A 23,726-nucleotide genomic window follows, 5' to 3' on the forward strand; every position below is an offset into this window, starting at 1 on the left:
TGCTCTGTGGGTCAACCAGCTAACATCTGTACTGGGCTGCAAATAAAGCACGGGTTAAGTAACTAACACCCTTAGTGAGCGTTTGTAGCACCCAAGTCTGTAAGCCCAGAACTTGGGAAACTGAGGCAAGAGAATTGCGAATTCCAGGGGGCTGGAGAGATGGCTCAGCGGGTGAGAGCAAGAGCACTGACTGCTCTTCCAAAGGTCGTGAGTTCAAATCCCAGCACCCACATGGTGGCTCACAACTCTCCATAAAGAGATCTGATGCCCTCTTCTGGTGTCTGAAGACAACTACGGTGTACTTACATATAATAAATAAACAAATCTTTAAAAAAAAAAAAAAAAGAATTGCTATGGCCAGGGTCTTTCTCAAAATAGCCAGGCTTAATTCCTTGAGAGACAGAGGCAGACAGAGGCAGGAGCATCTCTGTGAGTTTGAGTTCAAGACCAGCCTAGTCTACCCAGTGAGTTTCAGCACAGCCTAGGCTATGTAAAGAGACTCCAAAAAAGAAGTAAACTTAGTAAAACCACGGAGGTAGGGTTGGGCAGGACAAAGAAAGATTATTTAAAACCCAGGGACTATCCTCTCCCAAAATAATTTGGACACTGAGCACACAAACTTCAGGATTGGAGATTAGACAGCACATACTGTTAACTGCTAAGCTATTTCTCCAGCTCTAAAATTTATTGCCATAATATAATGTTTTAAAAGATGTGGAAATTGTTGGAAAATCAGTTTTGAGGTGATCTCAATTGTACCTGTGGGCATTTAAGCCAAATAGAAACAACGTCTTTGTTTGTTTTTCAAACAGACATTTTGTAGCTCTGGCTAGCCTTGAATTTGTTCCATTCTGCCTGGGTCTCCTGAGTAGCCTCCTGGCTACAAAGTTTCCTTTGATTCTCTTTCTAAATTTGTAGGTTCTTTTTTTTTTTTTTTTTTTTTTTTTTAAACTCGATGCTGCTGGCCAGTAACTAAACAGTTCCCGAAGCTGACCGGCTATTTTATTTAATGGTCGGGAATGGAGAGTTGGAGTGTATCATCTTTTCCCTGAAACTTTGTGAATCGGTGAAGAAGCAAAAAAACCAGTTGTTAGATTGTGACTTGTCAATGTATTTAGCACTGTCATGCCAAGCATGACTTAGTTGAAACAGAATGATCTGGGGAGATAGCTGAAGTCAGGCATCACCATCCTTAAAAACCTGCTTGCTTGCCCCACCTTGTAGTTTTAGAGACTGAGTATACAAACTGGGCCCCGGGTGGAAGCCTGTGTGATACCTCCCATCCCCCCTGCCCCAGCACTCCCATGCATTTGGGAATATGTGATATCTCGGTTGGTCCCTGAAAGCACGGTGATTGCTGGTACAGAACTTTACCTCCTTCTAGCAAGCAGCATTTGCAAATTAACAGAAGCAGAGAGAGACGTCCATTATAATTTTGAGGCTCAGGCCGATGATGGCGTTTCATGGCCTGGGTACACTGCTTTTAGGGAAAAACTACTACACTGGTACATCTTCACAGCGCCCTTTCCTTTATCTGTTGCTCTAGATGGATCTTAGTAAACTGGGGCTGAAAAGATGTCAGCACTTAAAGAGTGTGGACTGTTCTTCCAGAGGACTGAGGTTCAAGTCCCAGGATCTGCATAATACACACCTGTTTGTGACTCCAGTTCCAGAGTATCTGATGCCCTCTTCTGGCCCCTGGAGGTACTCCCTGCACTTTGTGCCCACACATACATGGAAGCAAAAATGAAAAGAAAAAAAATTAAAGAAAATAAATACATGGCCAGGCAGTGGTGGCACAGGACTTTAATCCCAGCACTTGGGAGGCAGAGGCAGGTGGATTTCTGAGTTGGAGGCCAGCCTGGTCTACAGAGTGAGTTCCAGGACCGTCAGGACTATACAGAGAAACCTTGTCTTGAAAAACCAAAAAAATAAAACAGAATAGATATATGCTTAGAAAAGAAAATTTTTGAAAGAACTTACACGCTTACCTGGCAGGGGAGACACCGTGCCTGGTTTTCCCAGGGCAAGACTTATTCATTGTACTCCGGATGAACTGACCCTTGAGATTTCCTCAAATGTAGGAAACTCAGCTGTAAAATTTGTGGTAGTAGGGACTGCATTTTCAAAAACTAAACATGCCAAGAAGTGCTCCTGTCTACCATTTTAACAAATCAGATCTCTCTCTCTCTCTCTCTCTCTCTCTCTCTCTCTCTCTCTCTCTCTCTCTCTTTCTCCCTCCCTCCCTCCCTTTCTTTCTTTCTCGGTGTAACAGCCCTGTCTATCTTGGAACTCACTATGTAGATCAGGCTGATCTCAGACTCACACCGGCCTGTCCCCTGCTCCCATGTGCTGGGATTAAAGGCGTGCGCCTGTACATCCAGATCTCCACTCTGTTATGTCTTAGCTGTGGTTGTTTTGGTTTTGCACTAATCCAAGTAGGAACCCATTGTGCTTAGTTACACCTGAAATTCAGTAGGCAAACTATAAACATAGGAAGAGTGTCTAGATAACGCCTAAAAAGAGATAGTTCATCCTCGTTGGAAAACTGTAACGTACTTGGCTTTATCATTTTTCCTTTCTAAATGCCTGAGTTTGTAGCTACAGGCATTCCTCCTGACTGGAGTGCCACCTATTGATAGGGTTACCAGCTACCAAGCAGCCCGGCCATCTCTAAACAGCAGTGTTGTCACTGGTGGCTCTATTCCACAGCGTCACTACCTCAGACGTTCAGGTGACTTTACTGCATTTCCAATGATTTGTTCTGTAAATGCATTACAGGGTGCAGACAGTTTCTTCTCCAGATGGCTAAGTGAGGTTGGCACGATTTGCGGCCTGTCCCTAGGGCCACAATATGACAGGAAATAGTTCAGATCGTGTGTTGCTCTGATGCTGAGGAGCCGGCTCAGGGAGGCTGCATGGTGGCCTGCAGTTTGGCACCACTGAGGAGAGGTGCAAGGTCCTAGCGACCCCAGAAATGGAGCCGCTGCTTACTAGTGCTGGCTTTGCTTCTTCTGAAGGAGCCACAGGCTATTCTCTCAAGAGTCAAAAGAGGTGATGCTTACTCCTTGTCCACACATGGACTTGTCTACCCTGTGGACAAGTCAACCTACCGTAGCAGAGCTGACACCAGTGACCTCCTGGTTTCTAAAACTATAACAGGGACACTAAAGAACTGAAAGCTCTCTAGAAATTTCTATGTAGGGTGAGACTAGCCTGCAAAGCCCCGGCACCAAAAGAGGAATTGCCCAAAAGCAAAAGTGCCTGACAAGGTTCCAACAATTGTTCTCACGTTCTATGCCTGTGTCCAGACTTGTAACACTGTTACAGCAAAGCCAGACTAAAACACAGGGTGTTTCTCTCCCCAGTTCTGGTCAAGTAGTAAATGAATCCATTTTCTTTGCACAATTTTTCTCTTTGTCTCTCTGTCTCTGTCTCTGTCTCTGTCTCTGTCTCTCTCTCTCTCTCTCTCTCTCTCTCTCTCTCTCTCTGTTTTTGAGATAGGGTTTCTTCGTGTAGCCCACGCTGCCCTGGAACTTACTCTGTAGACCTACCCACATTTTCAGGTCTATTGTTCACTTAAACAAAACAAAACAAAACAAGAAAGGCAGGGCAGTGGTGATGCATGCCTTTAATCCCAGCACTCAGGAGGTCGAAGCAAGGCAGATCTCAGTGAGTTCAAGGCCAGCCAGGATTGCAAAGTGAAACCTTGTTTTAAAAAACAAAAAATAAAAACCTAGACCTGAGATTTTGGTCACAGATCACTTTCCCACTTGCCAGCTTGTTGAGAGCTTTTGGTGCCCCTTCTAGGAATCTGCCATTTGTCACCGGGCTGGGACAAGGAAGTAAGCTCAGATAAGAATATTAGAAACTGTGACCATGGGACTTTGTTTACTGCTTAGCTGAATTACTGCCTTATGTGATCTCTTTGCTTACTCCTTTACTTAATTATTACCTTGTGTGATCCTTTGGCTTACTACTTTGCTTGATTACTATCTTGCGTGATCTCCTTGTTTACTACTTCACTTTATTACTTTGTCTTTGATCTAAGAACTGACTATGTTTTTTGGCCCTACCTAGAATGACATAAAAGCAGACTGGGAAAATAAATAAACCCGCTTCAGCCTCAGCCCTGGCTGGAGACATGTTCTAGTGTTGTCTAGTTGTCTTTTTCTTTTCAATCCTACCTCCCTCCCTGAGACCCTGTTGACTGACTGAGCTGGCTTTGTCACCAGCTCCTATAAGACATTTTGCCCTCTGATGCTCTCACTGGTTTTCTGACAGGAAAGTTTGATTCCCTACTAACTAGAGAGATGGTTGATTCTTTTGTCTTTTTCTGAGATTTTGGAGGGAGGGAGGAGGTTTTGTGTTTTGTTTTGTTTTGTTTTTGTTGTTGTTGTTGTTGGTTTTTTTTTCAGAAACTTGCTGTAATTAATGCTGAAGAAAACACAGACCGTGCTGTGTCTTTGCTCAACCCCGCAGGGAATTTACTTGTGGAGGTTAAGAGATATCTGTGCTACAAAGGTAGATTTCCTCATGGAGACCAGAAACTCTTCTGACAGCAGGTGGTAGCTTGGAAACATATATGTCCTGTTACCCTCTGAGTGAGAGAGAGAGAGAGAGAGAGAGAGAGAGAGAGAGAGGGGGGTGTTATTTTGTTAGTTTGGTTTAAGACAGTCCCAGTATGTAGCCCAGGCTAGCCTCTAACTTGAGCTTCTCCTGCCTCAGTAGGTAACTTTGAGTTCACTCCTGTGGGATAAAGCCCATGTTAGATAAGAACTTCCTCTTGTTATAGAGATGGCTCAGAGGTTAGCAGCCCTGACTGCTCTTCCAGAGGTGGCAGGTTCAATTCCCAGCACATACATGACAGCTCACAATCACCTGTAACTCTAGTCCCTGGGAAATCCAGTGCCTTCCTCTGGCTCTGTTAGCACTAGACACATGTATGTGTGGTGCACATACATACATGTAGATAAGCACTCATACACAGAAAATAATAAAAACAAACAAAATGGATAAAGGTAGCTAGCTAAAAGGTGGTGTCTCACACCTTTAATCCGAGCACTTTTGAAACAGAGGCAGTTAGATCCTTGAGTTCAAGGCCAGTGTGGTCTACAGATTGAGTTTTAGGACAGTTGGAGCTACACAGAGAAACCTTGTCTTGAAAAACAACAAACAAACAAACAAACAAACAAAACAGAAAAAAAAAGACCATTTTCTTGAGAGGGTGCACACATGTAATCCCAGCATCTGGGAGGGAGGAACAGGAGGACCCAAAGCTCGAAATCACCCACAACTTTGTAGGATGGCAAGGCCAGCTTGACCTGTGTGAGAATGTTCCGTTTCAGGTGTATGTCAGACAGGCTGACCAATAAACCCAACGGTTCATCTATCTCTGCCTTCCTAGCCCTGGGATTACAGACACCCTTGTCAAGGCCTGGTTTTGATATGGGTGCTGGGGAATCTGAAATTAATAAGCAAGTTTTTGGCAAGCTGACACAAGCTAGTCTCACCTGGGAAGAAAATGTCTCAATTGAGGAAGTGCCTCAGATTGCCCTTAGATGAGTCTGTGGGACATCTTCCTGATGGAGCAGCCCCTAGACGGGTGGTCTGGTTTGTATAAGACAGCTGAGGCAGCCGTAGACAGCAGGGCATGTGTTATAGGGTATTTACCAGAGAAGACTATTTGGTCATTAAGTCTAAACCAATAGAAAGTCGTTATTAGCTGGCTGGCAGCGACAGTGGGTGTTCAGGATCCCAGTGTAGCCCTGAGCCTTTCTCGGCACAAAATCATGCTCTGGATTGACACATTTCAGTTACCAGCGGCAGTTAGCCAGAAGATAAAGCAGAAAAGCATGGTTAGGACACTGAGAGACTGCCTCAGAACTGCATAGACTTTGATGGCTTAGTGACCAAGTCAGCTCAGTCAGGTAACAGGGTCAGGATGGAGGATTAAAAAGAAAAAGACAAAAAGAAAAAGAAAAAAGAAAAAGACAATTAGACAACACTAGAACATGGCTCCAGCCAGTGCTGAGGCTGAATTGGGTTTGTTTTCCTCAGTCTTTTATACCATTCTAGGTCGGTACCAAAACCATGGTCAGTTCTTAGATCAAAGACAAAGTGGCCAAGCGAAGCAGTAAACAAAGCCCATGGTCACCGTTTCTAATATTCTTATCTGAGCCTAATTCCTTGTCCCAGCCCAGTGAGTGACAAATGCCAAATTTCTAGAGGTGTCACCAAAAGTTCTCAACAGGTTAGGTCTCTTTTCTGCTGTAGATGACAGCCCAATCTTTAACCTTTAAATTACATTTAAATTATTTTATGTATTTATGTATTTACTTACTTATTGGTGGGGAACAGGTGGACACCACAGTTGTCCTGCCACAGTTGGTGTGTAAAGGTCAGAGGACAGTTTTCAGGAGTTCATTGTCTATTTCCACTTTCAGTGTTTGGCAGCACTTACCTACCACGCCATATCACTGGCCTAGTGACTGACTGGGGTGTGCGTGTGCATGTGCAGAGGCCTGGAAAACTTTCAGGAGCCAATCATCTCCTGTACTGTGTAGGTTCTAGGGCTCAAACTAAGGTCCTTGGTGTTGGGGTCCAGGAGTCACCCCGCACACCGCAGGAACATTAATCTCAGTTAAATAGGGATGGTTTATAGAGTAGATACTCCAAGACTGATCAATCAGGGTGACAGCTCAGGCACCAAAGCTGAAAGCTGCACCCTGGACATTTCTCAGGGCAGACTTCCAAAGTCTAAAACCGCAAAACCGCAGTGAGCTCATACGCAGGCGCTGGTTGGCTCTGACTCAAGCCATTTTACAATAACAGTTCATATTGACCTTTAATTTGATGGGTTCTAAGCGAAGCTTACAGTTGTGGAATCTCTTGATTAGCAAACCTCAGACCATACAGAACATAGCATGGTGTCTGGTCAGCACAACCCTGCTTCGAGACAAGAAATTTTTCTGTGTCAGTGACTGGCAGGCATATTGTAGCAACAATATGAAATCACTGGCAGGCGTGGAACAAAATGGCTACCGATATGCTGGGGGAGGGCAGGCCTCACCACTTGGGCTTCTTATCTTAAAAATCAAAAAAACCCAATAAAATCTAGACATGTCATCTCTCATGTCTATAACCTTAGTCATGTATAGCTCAGGCAAAAGGACTCTACAAGTTCAAGGCCAGCCTGGGCTGTATAGTAAGTTCGAGGCCAACGACAGAAACCCCATCTCAACTTCCACCCTTTAAAACTCCAGGACACAAAGTCATTTGTGTCACACCTGCCAAAATTAAAGTAAGACTACCTAACACTAATTGGACGCCTTCTGTCTTTGGCTGCTACTGATGTTCAGCTCATGGAATGTCTTTCAGGCAGAGGTATAAGTCAGGAAGTTTCACATCAACCCAGCAGTCACTCCAGATCTCTTGGGACTGACAATAGATGAGATTGCAACAGTGTTACACAGACCCTTACAAACTTAGAATTTCCGGGCTAGAGGGTTGGCTCAGTGGTTAAGAGCGCTGGCTGCTCTTCCAGAGGTCCTGAGTTCAGTTCCCAGCAACCACCTGTTGGCTCACAAGCATCTGAAATGGGATCTGATGCCCTCTTCTGGCATGCAGGTGTACATGCAGATAGAGGACTCATACATAAAATAAACCAATCTGAAAATTTAAAATTAAAGTTTCTCCAGGGAATCTCATGTTGGGCTGGGACTAACCTGAAGCCATTGACAGAGGGGCAGCCTCTGTCAGTGACAATGTAGAAATAAATCTTCACGTGCTGCTTTGCTATTTTTCTTTTTTTTCTTTTTTCTTTTTTCCTTTTCCTTCAAGGCAGGGATTTTCTGTGAATTCCGGTCCTGGAACTCACTCTGTAGTCCAGGTTGGTCTCAAACTCAGAGATCCTCCTGCCTCTGCCTCCTGAGTGCTGGGATTAAGGGTGGCATCACCACCATCAAGCTGATTTTCTGACTTTTATTAATCTTTTCTACAAATTGTAATACTGGTACAGTCATGGTGGGGAGGAACAGATTGGGTTTTTTTTTCTCTCTTCACCTAATTATGACAAAATTTTTAAATATTTATTTTCTCTTATCAGCTCTGTGTGTGTGTGCATATGTGTATGAGGTGTGTGTGTGTGTGTGTGTGTGTGTGTGTGGTGTTTGGGTAAAACATCAGGACTTAGATTATAGTTATAAAACAATGTATATATTTTTTCATTTCTTTTTACTTGCTCTTGCCAATCAATTCATATTCCCAATCTATACAAGTAAATAAACCATAGTTAGGCTCTTAAAAATCACACTGGGCGTCAGGCGGTGGTGGTGCACGCCTGTAATCCCAGCACTCTGGGAGGCAGAGGCAGACAGATTTCTGAGTTTGAGGCCAGCCTGGTCTACAGAGTGAGTTTCAGGACAGCCAGGGCTATACAGAGAAACCCTGTCTCGAAGAAAACCAAATCCAAAAAATCAAGAAGAAGAAGAAAAGAAGACGAAGAAGAAGAAGAAGAAGAAGAAGAAGAAGAAGAAGAAGAAGAAGAAGAAGAAGAAGAAGAAATCGCAATCGCACTGGGTGACAGCAGTTCAGATTGCTCTGAATCAGGGTTCTGCAGGGCAGAGGGAACTAAAGCGATGCCCTCCTGGGACAAAGGAAGCATCAAGATTCAATCCAGGGAGCCTATGCATGTTCACATAAGGGTTAGCCCTCCCCTAAGAATGTCCAGTTAAAGAGTGCATTCCTGAGTGTGTCCAGTACAAGGTCACAGAGTCACTTTTGAGGCATTAATGTGACAAACCAGAATATCTCTTTGCATGCTCAATTTAAACCAAAAAAGTTTTTTTTCTCTCTATAAATGAAAGGATACTTTAAAGGTATACTAGGCATGAGTTCACCACTGAAGCTGACTCAGTGGGTGGTTATGCCACTTTGTAATTATATTTAATGTTCAGAAGGAACAGAGGCTTCATAACCGACTCTTGCTGAGAGAAAATAAAGCAACGCTCGTGGGTGCTGAAGAGAGGAGTGGTCAAGGGCTTGCTGTTCGTCTACAGAGCCCTCACACAGCAGTGACTCACTACCATGTGGAATTCCAGGTCCCGGGTGGGTTCCTGCACTCTCCTCTGGCACGCGTGGACATTCAGACAGACACAGATGCACAGAATTAAAAAACAGAATGTATGCACGTAGTAAAATGTCTATGAAACAGAAATCCATGTAATCCAGTCGTTTTGATTTCCTGGTCTTTTTGTGTACTCGGTTCACTGTCCGGCCTCTGGGTTTGGCTCCCCATCATCTCCCCTTTCCTCACGTGGCTCAGGGTCATGTCCACTCTGGACTCCCCCAGATGTCCCTGCCTCTGGCTATACTCTCCCATTTATCTACAATAAGCTTTCTCTTCCACCGTACCTAGGAGCAGACATGTCCCTTCACTGTGGCCATGGTATAATGATCAGGTGGCTCCAAAAGCCTTCAGATGGAAGGTGAAAATGCTCAAATCAAGGGGCAGCACACACACATACACACACAGCACAACACATGCACATATACACATACACCCCACACACATACAAATAGCACCCACATGGCATAGACACATACACACATGCACACATCAAACACACATCTCTCTCTCTCTTACACACACACACACACACACACACACACACACGAATGTGCATACACACTCTCTCCTTCCTCATAGTTCCTTCTGTGCTGAGTTCCCTGAGGTTATTTCCTCTCCCCTCACACCCTCTCAACAGTGCAGATACAATAGGCCCTCTATCCTCCTGAAACACTCCTTCCTTTATCACCAATGATACCATCATCCTTCACTTAGTTCTTCCAACCTCCCGTTCCCTTTGCTAGTGTCTCCTTGTTACAAGAATTTAAAGGCCTAGGCATAGTTGAAGAACAATGCTAGGACAAGGAGAGTTGGCAGGAAAAAATCAGGTTTGCAGGGCGCCTTTAATCCCAGCACTTGGGAGGCAGAGGCAGGCGGGATTTCTGAGTTCGAGGCCAGCCTGGTGTACAGAGTGAGTTCCAGGACATCCAGGGCTACACAGAGAAACCCTGTCTCAAAAAACCAAAAAAAAGAAAGAAAGAAAGAAAGAAAAAAAAGAAAGAAAGAAAGAAAGAAAGAAAGAGAAAGAAAGAAAGAAAGAAAGAAAGAAAGAAAGAAAGAAAGAAAGAAAGAAAGAAAGAAAGAAAGAAAGAAAAGAAAAAGAAAAGAAAAAATCAGGCTTACTCAGGAGCTGGTATTCTTTAGAAGTTAGGATGTGCTTTCTCCTCAAGACTCTATCTTTAAGGTTCAGGGACCCAAAAGGACATTTGGTAAGGGAAAGTCTTTGGTAATGGTTTGAGGGGGGGGTGTTGGTACTGAGACTGTGTCTGGGCAGGCTCTTTCTCATCAGAGATGCAACCTCTGGCCCCGCCTCCTGGTCGCGCCACGCCTTCCGAGGCCTTCAGCCACACCCCCCGGCCCTGCCTCTCAGACTCTACCCAGCTCTTTACGGGCTGACAACCTCAGGTCCCGCCCCCACCCGGCTCGAGGGCGGGGCTGGAGAGCCAACTGGGTGAGCTGCCTAACGAGCGGATCCGAACGGGCGGAAGTCGGTCGGGTGGAACACAGAGGGATAGGCGTGCAAAACCGTTTCCGGTGGCTCGCTTGTTGGCGGGTCCCTGATGCGCCCCGGCCGATGAATAGGCGCAGTTGCTTTCCTTGTTGTCAGGGCAAGGGGCACTTGCCCCTCCCTCCCCAAAAGGATGGAAGGCGCGGGCCGCTCCGTGCGGTTGTGAATGCCTAGCGGAGGACTTGATCCCAGCGGATGCGAGTTGAATAGCCGAGCACCCCAGCTCCTCTAGCCTGCTCCCGAGCTCCAGTGTCGAGCCTGGGTAAGGTTGCTTCCCTCCAGGCCCGGCTCTGGCTGCGGCCTCCCTAGTTCCTCGTGAGTAGTCACTTCTTGGGACTATCTCTCCTCTCAGTTCTGCACCAATGACCTGAAGTCGATGACAAGAGGCTGACAATGTAGTCACGGTTGTGGACTCAGATGGCACCTCTCAGGATTTGCCCTTCTGTATCTGAGACCGCGATTTCCCATTGGCTGTCCAAGTGCGGGGCGGGGGGGGGGGGGTGTCCTGAGAGGGAAAACCCTTTCTAGTGTTCAGTGCTAGATCAATGGCCAGGAATCCAGTTTCCTCCCTCCCATTTTGACCTGACGGTGGGGTGTTTGCGTGTGCCAGGAGGGGCCCAAGGGCTTTGGTTTAGCCGAAGGGGACTTCTCGAATCTGTGTTGTTGTCATCCATGTGACTTAGGGCAGCTGTAACTCGATCTGGAATTTAGGTCCATGGGAACAGGGATTCTGTTTTCCTTTCTGAAGACCTTTTTTTTTTTCTGGCCCTGGCTGCTACTGCCTCCAGTTAACGCTACTTCCCTTGTCTCCTTTGGTTCACAGACTGCCTCACTTTACTCCATTTTCAGGTCCTGAAGTGCGTTTCCTACCTCAGCCACCAGCGTGGCCTAGGCCCGTGGGAGAAGGCATCCTGTAAACTTTACCAGAGTTTCTCATTGAAACACACTACTAGTCCCCCGTACCTCAGCACTATCATGGATGTGATTTATGCGTGGCTGTTTGTCTTTTCTACTACGTCCCAGGAAGGCAGAGTTCTTGTAAATTCACTGTTGTCTCCCTCATTGTTCAGTTGGACCTATGACAGACATTTATTTGTTCATTCATTCATTCATTTTTGGTTTCTCAAGACAGGGTTTCTCTGAGTAGCCTTAACGGTCCTGGAACTCATTCTGTAGAGCAGGCTGGCTTCGAACCCAGAGACTAAAGGTGTTGTTCCGCCCCCTTCCCGCACACCCCTCCCAGTAGCCAGACATCATGACTCAAGCCCTCACTCCCACACAGACAAGAAGGCTCAAGAGCTGATATTCAAATGTCAGTGCTGCCTTTGCCCAGTCTGGTGTGTCTGTACGTCATGGGTGGTAAAGAAGTAGGGGGTGCAGAGTCCCTGGGACTTGGGGAGCTTCCTCCACTCTGATCTCTGATCTTTTTGTGATTTCTCACAGGTGTCTGAGTCAACAGCAACAGATCCCACGCTCCCAGTCTCATGGTAGGAAGCCTGGCACCTGTATCCCCTCTCTACTTCTGAGGAGCTACCCTTTCCACTGGGCCTGGTCACATATCTAGCTTTGACCCTCACTGTGGCTTTTGCCAGGCTCTGTCCCTGAGGCGGTGAATAAACACCTGCCCCGATCAGAGTGTGGCTGTGCCTGCTCAGTGGGGAGGAGCGTAAGGCTCCCCTGGATCAAGTCCCTTCTCTGCTAGTAATGTGACTCTAATGCAACCCCATGGCTGCCCTGCTTGAGATGGACCACGCTATCGGGGCCACAGTAGAGCTGGCACCTAGGGGTATCTGGGGTGCTGGTGTGTGTCCTTTCAGGAGGCGGTGACATTTGGCGACGTAGCTGTGCACTTCTCTCGGGAGGAGTGGCAGTGCCTGGATTCTGGTCAGAGGGCCCTCTACAGGGAGGTGATGCTGGAGAATCACAGCAGTGTGGCTGGACTAGGTGAGGCGCCCCTGGGGGTCTGCTCCATATGCCGTCCACATCAGAGACGGCGTGTGGATGCTAACTGCTTGGGCCTTAGGGGCTAACCTTGCATCTGAGTGAGCCAGGCTAGCTCCCGGCCTTACACACGTCACCCGACTTTGGTGAGTAGCCTAGATGAGTGGATCTCTGGGAACCAGTCAAACCCGTTTCTCCCATGATATTAAATCATCAGGTGAGAAATGGAACCCACACTTGAAATAGCTTAAGCAAAACAACAACAAGAAGAAAAGGAAAAAGATAGTGTTAGTGTGAGGAACCTCCAGGGAAAAGTGTTCTGGGATCAGAATGACAGTGACACCTGAGTCAATTCTTTTTTTTTTTTTTTTTTTTTTTAAATCTTTTTTTTTTTAAAGATTTATTTATTATTATATGTAAGTACACTGTAGCTGTCTTCAGACACTCCAGAAGAGGGCATCAGATATCTTTAAGGATGGTTGTGAGCCACCATGTGGTTGCTGGGATTTGAACTCATGACCTTCAGAAGAGCAGTCAGTGCTCTTACCTGCTGAGCCATCTCTCCAGCCCGAGTCAATTCTTTTTGTTGTTGTTGGGTTTTTTTTTTTTTTTTTGGATTTGGTTTTTTTCGAGACAGGGTTTCTCGAAGCCCTGACTGTCCTGGAACTCACTCTGTAGACCAGGCTGGCCTCGAATCAGAAATCCACCTGCCTCTGCCTCCCAGAGTGCTGGGATTACAGGCGTGCGCCACCACTGCCCGGCTGTCCTGAGTCAATTCTCGATGTTTGCCCTGCCATCAGAGGACTCCTGTTCTTGCGGGGCTGCTCTGGCGCACACAGCTTTGTATTTTGTTTCAACTTTGTGGTAGAATGGAATGTCTTCCTCGCTGGCTGCTGTGCCTCTCCCCTGATACTGAGCCCCCTTCAGAGCTGACCCCACATGGTGGTGGTACCCACAACAGGAAAGGATGCACGAACTGGGAGACCAGGAGTGGGGAGGTAGGGATGGAGTGTAGTTGGTTTACCAGGTGCCTCTCGCAGCATTAGCCCTATAACTGTTCATCCAGTCCAGCCTGGCAAAATCTAGTGTGGTGAGGTTTTATCAGTAGGGTGTAATGAGGGCTGGGGGACATGCAGTTAGTGGTTGAGCATTGTTCTCTCACATATAAAGCTCCGAGTCAGTGCCTAGCACCGCAGAGAACAAAAAGGAAAAAAGAAACAAACAAAGCAAACAGGCTGGGCATGGATGTGCATGCCTTTAATCCCTGCTGCTGGGAGGCAGATGCAGGCCAGTCTCTGAGTTCAAGGTCAGCCTGGTCTACAGAGCAGTTTCATAGAAATACTGTTTTGAAAATAACAATAAAACAAAAAACAAGCCAATACAACAACAACAAAGAAAGTAAAACAACTTAAGATTCTGCTGTTTGTCCGTTTGTCTGGTTTTTGAGGGTTTGAGCGTCCTGTCCTGTCCCGTGGTTGTTACTTCGTGAGTTCTGGAATCATGTCTGTGTAGCTCCTTTGTTTTCTTCTTTAAATGGTTGCTGTGCCTAATTGACTTGTGGTGTTTAGGTGTTTAGATGTTTAGAATATCTTGTGTTAGATTTCACCAAAAGCAAAATGACCTGTTGTAAATATAGCACTCAAAATACATACCTTAGAATTTATATATATAAATAAATTCTTTAATTTACTTACTTGTTTTACTTTTAAAAAAGTTTACTTATTTATATGAGTACACTGTAGCTGTCTTCAGATACACAGGAAGAGTGGCATCAGATCTCATTACAGATGGTTGTGAGCCACCATGTGGTTGCTGGGAATTGAATTCAGGACCTCTGAAAGAGCAGTCAGTGCTCTTAACTGCTGAGCCATCTCTCCAGCCCCCATACCTTAGAATTTTAACAGAGGGAACTACTGACGATAGCACCAACAACTTAAACTTACTCTGTACTTTTTGAGAGCTGTCTTAAACTCACATCTAGTTTATTCCGTGTCACTGTAATAAGAAGCAAAACACATGGTGTGCACTGTGCCCCTTGCTCAATCATCCCAAGGGGTCCTGGCCTGCCAGGAATGGTGACGGTTTTCTTCTTGAGATCTTACCTTCTGTGGGGCCAATGCCTCAGCTTTCTTGCCTAGTATATAGCAGCCATGTCTTTTGCGTGGCTCTCAGTGACAGACCATACCGCCTTGTCTGCATTGCGTGTCTTCTCCGGCCCTTTGCACATGCAGTTACCTGTGCGTGGGACTGCAGTGGTTCCTTAGGAAACTACCCAGTTTCAGAAGGAACTGTTGGTCTTTCGCTGCAATGTCTGCTTCTATAATAAACATGTTTCAACACCAAGTGGCTGGGCGATTTTTTTTCTTTTTGCAGTGGGCGGGCGTCTCACTAGCTGCCCGGTCTTGGCCTCAGTCTCATTCGCATTTCCTCAGCGGTTGAGAGTCCGTCGACTCCGCTTCTGTTGCTCTTTACCAAGTTTGTCCTCCTCTACCCACTACCCAAAATTCAGATTTTGTCTTTTACTTTTATTTTTTGAGACAGGGTTTCTCTGTGTAGCCCTGGCTGTGCTGGATCTCACTGTGTAGACCAGCCTGGCTGAACACGGACAGAAACATACATGCCTCTTCCTCCCGGGTGCTGGAGCTAAAGGTATGCACCATGCCTGGCTTGATTTCTATCTCACTGTCATCTAATGTGTGTGAGGACACTGTCACTTTCTTCAGACACACCAGAAGAGGGTATCAGTGTTCTTCACTGCTGAGCATCTCACCAGCCCCCCTAGATTTTTTTAATTTTTTACCAGCATCTTTTTATGATGACCTTGATGGACTCTGCTAAAGGACGTCGTTCATCATCTTTTCAAAGATTTCCCTCTTGGTTTTGCTTCTTGTTGGTTGGTTGGTTGATTTTTTTTTCCCCAGCATGGTTTCTCCGTGTAGCCTTAGCTGTCCTCTGTAAACCAGGCTGCCCATGAGCTGAGAAATCCACTTACTTGCCTCTGCCTCCCGAGGTGGTCTCAGGTATCCAAAGCTGACCTCTGTACCTTTTTCTTTTTTCTTTTTCTTTTTTTCTTTTTTTTTTTTGGTTTTTTTGAGACAGGGTTTCTCTGTATAGCCCTGACTGTCCTGGAACTTACTCTGTAGACCAGGCTGGCCTCGAACTCAGAAATCCGCCTGCCTCTGCCTCCCAGAGTGCTGGGATTACAGGCGTGTACCACCACCACTGGCTGACCTCTGTACTTTTGACTCACAACATAGCTGAGGATGATATGAACTAGTGGTTCTCTTGCCTACACCTCCCAAGTGCTAAGTTTACGTCTTTGGGCCATAATACCCAATTTTTGTGAACATGCTGGACATTTAACTCAGGACTGTGTGCGCCTGGCAAGCACTCTGCCAACTGGGACACATTACCAACCCGCTGGCCCTGTTCTGTACCTCGGTTCCTCTCTTTTCTTGCCCACTTCGACTGTTTTTGTTCTTTTTATTTATATAGATTTATGGTTTTGTATTCAGAGCTTCTTCAGCTTGTGGGGCTTTTTAGTTTATCTGAGACAGGGTCTTGCTATGCAACCCTTCCTGGAATCACTATGTAGAGTGCTTTGAAATCACAGGGAGCAGCTGGACAGTGGTGGCGCACACCTGTAATCCCAGCACTTGGGAGGCAGAGGCAGGTGGATTTCTGAGTTCAAGGCCAGCCTGGTCTGCAGAGTGAGTCCCAGGATAGCCAGGGCTACACAGAGAAACCCTGTCTCAGAAAAAGAAACCAAAAAAATATACAAAAAACAAACAAGTAGTTATTACTTAATGATTCCTTGCTTATTTTCCAAATAGCGGATCACCTCTGAACTGCCCTTTTGTGGTTAATGTCCTTCAGGCTGTGTTGTTCTGTTGTACGTTCTTTGATGGGTCCACAACTCCTGGCCTGCTTGACCCAAGGATGTTTGTTTCCTGATAATTGTGGGGTCCTGCCTGTACTTAAAGCTTGAGCCTGTTGGTGTACCATGTGTTTAACTTTTGATATTGTAAAAGATTTGATATCTTTTACAAGGTTCCCATTCAAGAGCCTTACAATTGAGTTACCAAAACAAAACAAGACACTTAACATGTTAAGTAAGTTCATGGTTTTGTGTTGGGCTTCATCCATAACTGCCCTTGTCTGCGTGTGGCCTCTCTCACCATGTTAGGAAAAGCCAGTGGGCTTCAACCCCAGGGCTCTGTTACCCTTTCTGTTTTGTTTTGTTTTGTCAATGTGTATGGGTGTTTTGCGTGTGTGTATGTTTGTGTACCTGCTGAAACTGGAGGTTTCATGTCGGTGCTGGGAAGTGTCCGCTGGAAGGAGGAGGATACGTGCTCGTAACTGTTGCGCCATCTCTAGTCCCGCTCAGTTGGTCCCTGACTGGATATGCCTCCTCCACTCTTAGGAACTGGCCCTAAAGGGAGCTTGGGACCAGCACTTGTAAAGTGAATCTGCTTCCTTCATTTCATTACCATTTTGTTCGTTGTTTGTTTGCTTTGCTTTGCTGTTTTGAGATAGAGTTTCTCTATATAGTCTTTGCTGTCCTGGAACTCTGTAGACCAGGCTGGCCTCGAACTCAATAAAGATCTACCTGCCTCTGCCTCCTGAGTTTTGGGATGAAAGGTGTGGCTACCACCACCACCCAGCTAAATTTTGTTTCTTAGCTACTCCTACTGGAGTATCCTTGCCTTTTGAACTGGGGGAAGAAAACACACAGCTTCGCAGAACATGGTGCTGGCCTGGGCTTAAGCTTCCCGGTTCCATTTGCACCCCAAGTAGATCCAGCCTATTCTGTGATGACAGTGTTCCTTGAAGATTGTGGAAGTCTGGGTGCCCCTTTCTGTCTCGTCTAAGAAGCTGGAGAGAAGGGACCCCTGTGTATCCAGTGCCTCATCCCGCATCACCCTCCTGAACAGGCTCTGTATAAATATTATAAATAAATACATATTTATATTTTTTCTGTCCTTCATGGCTGGAAACTAGGAGGGCAGTTGACTCCAGAACATATTTCCAGCATCTCCTTCTCTCACACAGCAGGATTCCTGGTCTTTAAGCCTGAACTGATCTCCCGGCTGGAGCAAGGGCAGGAGCCATGGGTCCTTGATCTGCAGGGAGCAGAGGGGACAGAGGCACCAAGGATTTGCCAGACAGGTGAGGCCCAGGCCTTGTCACAGAGAAGGTCTGAATAAGAAGGAGCGGAGGTGAGGTCTCGAGACAGTGGGAGGCTGGGGTGAGCCCTGGTCACCAGGCTTGGGCCGCTGAGGAACACCTAGAAAGGACCTCAGCTAGGCGTATGGCCACCTCTGGGAAGACTATCCCATAAAAAGACAAGGACACAAAACCGTTGTTCATTTAGCGTCGATGTGTCACCTACTTAATGGTCACAGAGAAATCTGGCCTTTGGGATCAGGACAGGCAGGTAGCCTATGTGGATTTGGAGAGTCTTAAAGCAAAGTAGATATCGTGAAGGCCTCTTGGGGGTTCTGGGCACTAAGACCCTTGTATGAACTTTCTCCAAGGAAGAAGTCAGTGTGAACTACTGCATGTAGTCACGCTAACCTTACTGTGTCACATAATAAAACGTTCTGATTAAAAGTCACTTAGGAAGGAAAGAGTTTATTTCAGTTTACATTTCTGGGTAATAAGCCGTCACCGTGGGAAATGAGTGTAGAAGATGAGTCACCAACGGTGAGGAACACTGTCACTCTTACTGTCTGGCGTGGTTGAGCATTCTTGCTTATACAGTCTAGACGCAGGGCTCAGTATTGATGCTGTCCATTGTGGGCTAGGTCTTCTTTCCATAATCGTCAATAAAGACAATCTCACTGACAGATCTGAAGTTTCTAGTTGAGGTTTCCTCTTTCCAGGTAACCCTTGATGGTGCCAATCTGTCAGTACAAACTAACCGTCACACCTACAGCCGGGCTTGCGAGGTGTGGGATTGTGGTTTGGGTCCTTCTCAGAGAAGCCTGCCTTAGAGGACAGCCATGGCCAGGTTGAATACCCAGTTTGCTCTGGGCCCATCCTGCTAAGACACCATCTCTTTCCTCTTCAGCCCCGGTCTCATTCCTGTATTTTGGTCAGACCCCCTTTTGTCCTTAACTTGCCAGGGAGCATGCTTGGGGGCCTCTCATGAATTCTAGACTGACAGCCTGTCCTAAGGCTTGCTCGTTCCAGGCTCATTTTGAAAACTGTAGAATATTCCTTGGTGCCCGATGGGAGTGGAACTCTGCTTGTGGACCCTCTTAGGACCCGAGGCTCTCAGCACTCTGTCATGTAGGCATAGGCATGTCATCACAGTCCAGTGAACTAAATTGAGAGGGTCTCCTTTGTATCTCCTTGTTACACTTTGCACTTGGGGTATGTTGTAGTGCTGATACTTCCCCAAGTACCTGGCTGATTCTGCCTTTTTTCAGACCTCAGATGTAAGGAACATTTGTTTTACTTTGTGTTTATTTCAGACTCCGCTATTAGATCTGCTCGCAAGCAGACCTATGAGTACATAAGCCTTCTCAAACGGCAGATTCCTGGCTTTGGAGACAAATTGGATTCTAAGGTCTGGTCAGAGAATTGCCCGAGAAGCCTTGGGCTAAGAGTGAGCAGCTCACTTTTCCAGAAGCACCACTTGAATAGTGAGACCACAATGCCCAAGAACTTCACAAAGGATGCTGTCCAGGAAGGTAAGGAACTGCAGGCCACTGATCTGGGCTGTCAACCCAATGGCCAGAGAGAGTGTGTGAAGGGAACATCAGAAAACTGTGAAGTGTGTGGCCGAGTCTTTAGACCAGCTTTGAACCTGGATCCATATGAAATGAATATACAGGGAAGACCATACAGATGTCATGAGTGCCAGAAAGCATCATCTGACTGCACACAGGAGAAATTCACAAGTAACTGCCATGGGAAGAAGCCTTATGGGTGTGAGCAGTGCGGCAAAGTCTTCAGGCTGTGCTCACAACTCAGTCAGCATCAGAGAATCCACACGGGAGAGAAACCATTTAAATGTGTTGATTGTGGGAAAGGTTTCCGCCTGAGCTCAAAACTCATTCAGCATCAAAGAATTCATACTGGAGAGAAGCCTTACAGATGTGAGGAGTGTGGGAAAACCTTTGGTCAGAGCTCAAGCCTCATCCATCATCAGAGAATCCACACAGGAGAAAGGCCATACAGTTGTCAGGAGTGTGGGAAAGCCTTCAGCCAGCAGTCACAGCTCGTCCGGCACCTGAGGACTCACACTGGAGAGAGGCCCTACCCCTGCCAGGAGTGTGGCAAGGCCTTCAGCCAAAGCTCAACTCTAGCCCAGCATCAGAGGATGCACACTGGGGAGAAATCTCAATTGCCAAGAGCCTCGGAGAGCCCAAGCCTTATTGCCCGTCAGAGAGCTAACACTGCAGAGAAGCCATTTAAGTGTGAGGAGTGTGGGAAGGCTTTCAGGTGGGTCTCGCGCCTGAGTCAGCACCAGCTCATCCACACCGGAGAGAAACCTTACAAGTGCAACAAGTGCACCAAAGCTTTTGGCTGTAGCTCACGGCTGATTCGCCATCAGAGAACCCACACCGGAGAAAAGCCGTTTAAATGCGATGAATGTGGGAAGGGCTTCGTCCAGGGCTCGCACCTCATTCAGCATCAGCGAATCCACACCGGAGAGAAGCCTTATGTGTGTAGTGACTGTGGGAAAGCATTTAGCCAGAGCTCCAGCCTCATTTACCACCAGAGGATCCATAGGGGAGAGAAGCCATACGAATGCCTCCAGTGTGGAAAGGCCTTCAGTATGAGCACCCAACTCACCAGCCATCAGAGGATTCACACTGGGGAGAGACCCTATAAGTGCAGCGAGTGCGGAAAAGCCTTCAGCCAAAACTCAACCCTTTTCCAACACCAGATAATCCACGCTGGGGTAAAGCCCTATGAGTGTAGTGAATGTGGGAAGGCCTTCAGCCGGAGCTCCTACCTTATCGAACACCAGAGGATACACACTAGAGCCCAGTGGTACTATGAATTCGGGAACGCCACCGAAAGTTCCACCCTTCTGAACCATAAAAAAGTGCACACTGTAAAAAAGTTGCACCAGTGTGATGAGTGCGAGAAGATATTCAGGTGGCGCTCACACCTGATTATCCACCAGCGGATTCACACCGGAGAGAAGCCTTACAAATGTAATGCCTGCGGCAAAGCCTTTAACCGGAGCTCCAGGCTTACTCAGCACCAAAAAACTCACACGAGATAAATCATTTACCTAAACGTCCTGGTTACTTCTCAGTGGCTGCGATGGCACCGTGACCAGGGCATCTCATACAAGAGTTTATGTGGGGTTACGGTTTCTGAGAATGTTAGTTCCAGAGAGTGTTCATGGCCATCTTGGCAGGGAGCATGGCGGCAGCAGGCAGGCAGGCAGGATGCTAGAGCAGCAGCTTAGAGCTCAGCCAATTGCTGAGAGAACAAACCGGAAAGCCCCCAGTCTCACACCTCCTCCCAGGCCACACCTCCTAGTAATTCAGGAACAGTTGCACCCACTGAGGACCAAGTGTTGAAACAAACGAGCCCAAGGAGGTTGTTCTCATGCAAACCACCACACTCTATAAGTATGTAACTGTGAATAAGCCAGAAGCCTTATTTTATTTGGGTGATTTATGCTAACAAACTTGAGGACGCTCAGATTTGTTCTTAAAGAATAGTCTACTTAGGAAATGTTTTATTTTGTTTCTGTAATTTACCCACTAAATAAAAGTGTGTGTCACACAAGGTGTAGCCTGTACTTTGAACTCATAGTGAATCTCTGTCCTACAGATGAGAAATGGGTATCAGGAAAGCCTTGTGAGCCCTAGGAAACTGTTTAAGGGAAGCCAACAAATCCAGGCCTGGTGGTGCAGGCTGGCCAGTGCAGCCCTCAGGCAGGTGCACAGTGTCTTCTAGACTGTGTCTTGGCTTTGTTTGTTGTTTGAGATTTATTTATTTATGTAAGTACACTGTCCTTAGACATACTAGAAGGGAGCATCAGATCCCATTACAGATGGTTGGGAGCCACCATGTGGTTACTGGGAAATGAACTCAGGACCTTTGGAAGAGCGGCCAGTGCTCTTAACTGCTGGGCCATCTTCCAGCTCAGGATCTTAGTCTTAAGAGCATCTTTTCCATTTTTCCAGTTCTGAGAAGGAGGCTTCTCTATGATGGTGCTAATCCCTTTAGCAGTTACTGCGTCTTCATCCCATAGCTTCGCTAAAACCCAAAGCTTCCCAAGAGCCTGTTCCCTCTCCACACTATCCATTTTACATTTCTTTCTTTCTTTTTAAGATTTATTTATTTTATTTATAAGAGCACATTGTTGCTGTTTTCAGACACACCGGAAGACACATCAAATCCCATTACAGATAGTTGTAAGCCACCATGTGGTGGCTGAGAATTGAACTCAGGACCTTCGGAAGAGCAGTCAGTGCTCTTAACCACTGAGCCACCTCTCCAGCCCCCCCACTTTCCATTTCTTTCTGCCTTACTTTTTGCTTTTGTTTTTCCCATTGTAGATCCCCATAAGAATTAGTAATAGCCTCGCCACACTTTGCAGTCTTGAGAGTGCCTCCAACCAAATAAATTAGTTCTGTACGAAGTGTTTAAAGTACTCATCTTATGTATATGGATGTTTTGCTTGCATGTATGCCTGTACCCGGTGCTTATGGAGGTTAGGAGAGAGCATTGGATTCCCCGGGAACTGGAATTATGGACTGTCTTAAGCTGCCATGCGGGTGTTGGGAATCGAACCCGGGTCTTCTGTAAGAGTGGCAGGTGCTCTTAGCTGTTGAGCCATGTCTTCATCAAACTCTCCACTATTTAATTAGCCTCAAGTGAGTTCTTAGCTTATTGGCAAAAGGCAGCCAGATTCTTTGCAGAAATAACACAAATGCCATTGCTTTTTTTTTTTTTTATATTTTTTTTATAGTGTAGAATAGACTTTATTCAGGGCATGGGGAGGGGAGTTGGCATAGAGACAGAAAGGCAGAGAGCAGAGTAGAGGCCGGCCGTGAGCACATGGAGAGGAGGGAAGAGGGGAATGGGGAGAGGGGAGGAGCGGGGCAAGAGGACAGATTGAGAGGGACAAATGGCCTTTTCTCAGAGGCCTTGTTTCATAAAATGTATGAAAATTTATGAGCTGGGCTTCCACTGTCTGCACTTGTCTTCCTACTAGAACGGTGCCTTCTGTGATTTCTGTTTAGGACACTCGATGGCCTTTCTAGTCCAAACTTAATGTTTTATTTTTTTGGTTTGTTGAGCCAGGCTGCCTTTGTGTAGCTTTGGCTTTCCTAGAACTGGCTCTGGAGACCATGCTGGCCTTGAACTCAGAGATCTACCTACCCCTGGTTCCCAAGTGCTGGGATTAAAGGTGTGTGCTAACACCACCCAGGTAGTCCAAACTTTTAAAATACTTCACACTCCTTCAAACCTTAACCCACCCTGTGCTGGCTCCTGGGCCTCTGCTATACTGCATACCTCAGCAAGCCAGACAGAAGTCAGCCCATAAAGGCAAGTGATTGTGGATTCGGGTTGCTTGGTATCCTATGGTTGAATAACTGATCTCTACCAGGGGTCAGGAACACACTACACCTGTTTCTCAAATAGTGGATGATTCTAGTTGCAATGGTTTGGCCTTCAGAATCTCAGGAGTCCTGTGCTAGCTTTGATCTATCTTTTTTTGGGGGGGGTTGGATTCCCCCCACCCCCGACAGAGTATGATCTATCATTTTTTAATTGCGGGCATCATTACACCATTTGCTTTTTCATTTGTTTATTTTGAGACATGGTCTCAATATGTCTCCCTCGCTGTGTAGACCATGGCAGCCTTGGATTCCCAGAGTGGGGCAATACTCTGTCCCTTCCCCTGGAGTGCTTGGGTTACAGGTGTGTGCCACCATGCCCAGCCTCTTCACTGGGCCTCTTTACACTCCCTGAAATAGATCTTACCGTTATCAAGAGTGAGCCCTTAGCACGAAGCCACCACCTTGTGTCAGTAACTGTACCCTAACTTCCCACCAGGACTGGCCAGTCTGCGGGCAGTCCTTTTCAAATGGCTATCAGGCTTTGTGGGTCATTTCTAGGCTTTTGTGTTGGCAGATGCCACAACAGGATTATGTCTGAAAAAGG

The 23,726-nt window shown here is 46.5% G+C and overlaps 1 protein-coding gene and 1 pseudogene across 6 annotated transcripts; both read left to right on the plus strand.

The window, feature by feature from the left end:
• Window positions 1-1,983: 1,983 nt before the first annotated feature.
• LOC127668261 (uncharacterized) lies at window positions 1,984-2,130 on the plus strand (annotated as a pseudogene).
• An 8,442-nt stretch (window positions 2,131-10,572) lies between these two features.
• On the plus strand, window positions 10,573-21,351 carry Znf7 (zinc finger protein 7). Of its 6 annotated transcripts, none has more exons than XM_052161587.1 (5): window positions 10,573-10,952; window positions 12,081-12,124; window positions 12,455-12,581; window positions 17,631-17,747; window positions 19,058-21,351. In XM_052161587.1, the coding sequence occupies exons 2-5, from the start codon at window positions 12,122-12,124 to the stop codon at window positions 20,821-20,823; spliced, it is 2,013 nt and encodes a 670-aa protein (XP_052017547.1). In that variant the 5' UTR covers window positions 10,573-10,952; window positions 12,081-12,121; the 3' UTR covers window positions 20,824-21,351. The 6 variants fall into 6 exon arrangements, with proteins under 6 accessions (XP_052017547.1, XP_052017546.1, XP_052017549.1 ...); XM_052161586.1 differs by having other exon boundaries at window positions 10,573-10,899; XM_052161589.1 differs by having other exon boundaries at window positions 10,573-10,899; window positions 17,634-17,747.
• Window positions 21,352-23,726: the final 2,375 nt, after the last annotated feature.

The sequence above is a fragment of the Apodemus sylvaticus genome, chromosome 17 (assembly GCF_947179515.1).
Source record: "Apodemus sylvaticus chromosome 17, mApoSyl1.1, whole genome shotgun sequence".
NCBI classification, from domain to species: Eukaryota; Metazoa; Chordata; class Mammalia; order Rodentia; family Muridae; genus Apodemus; species Apodemus sylvaticus.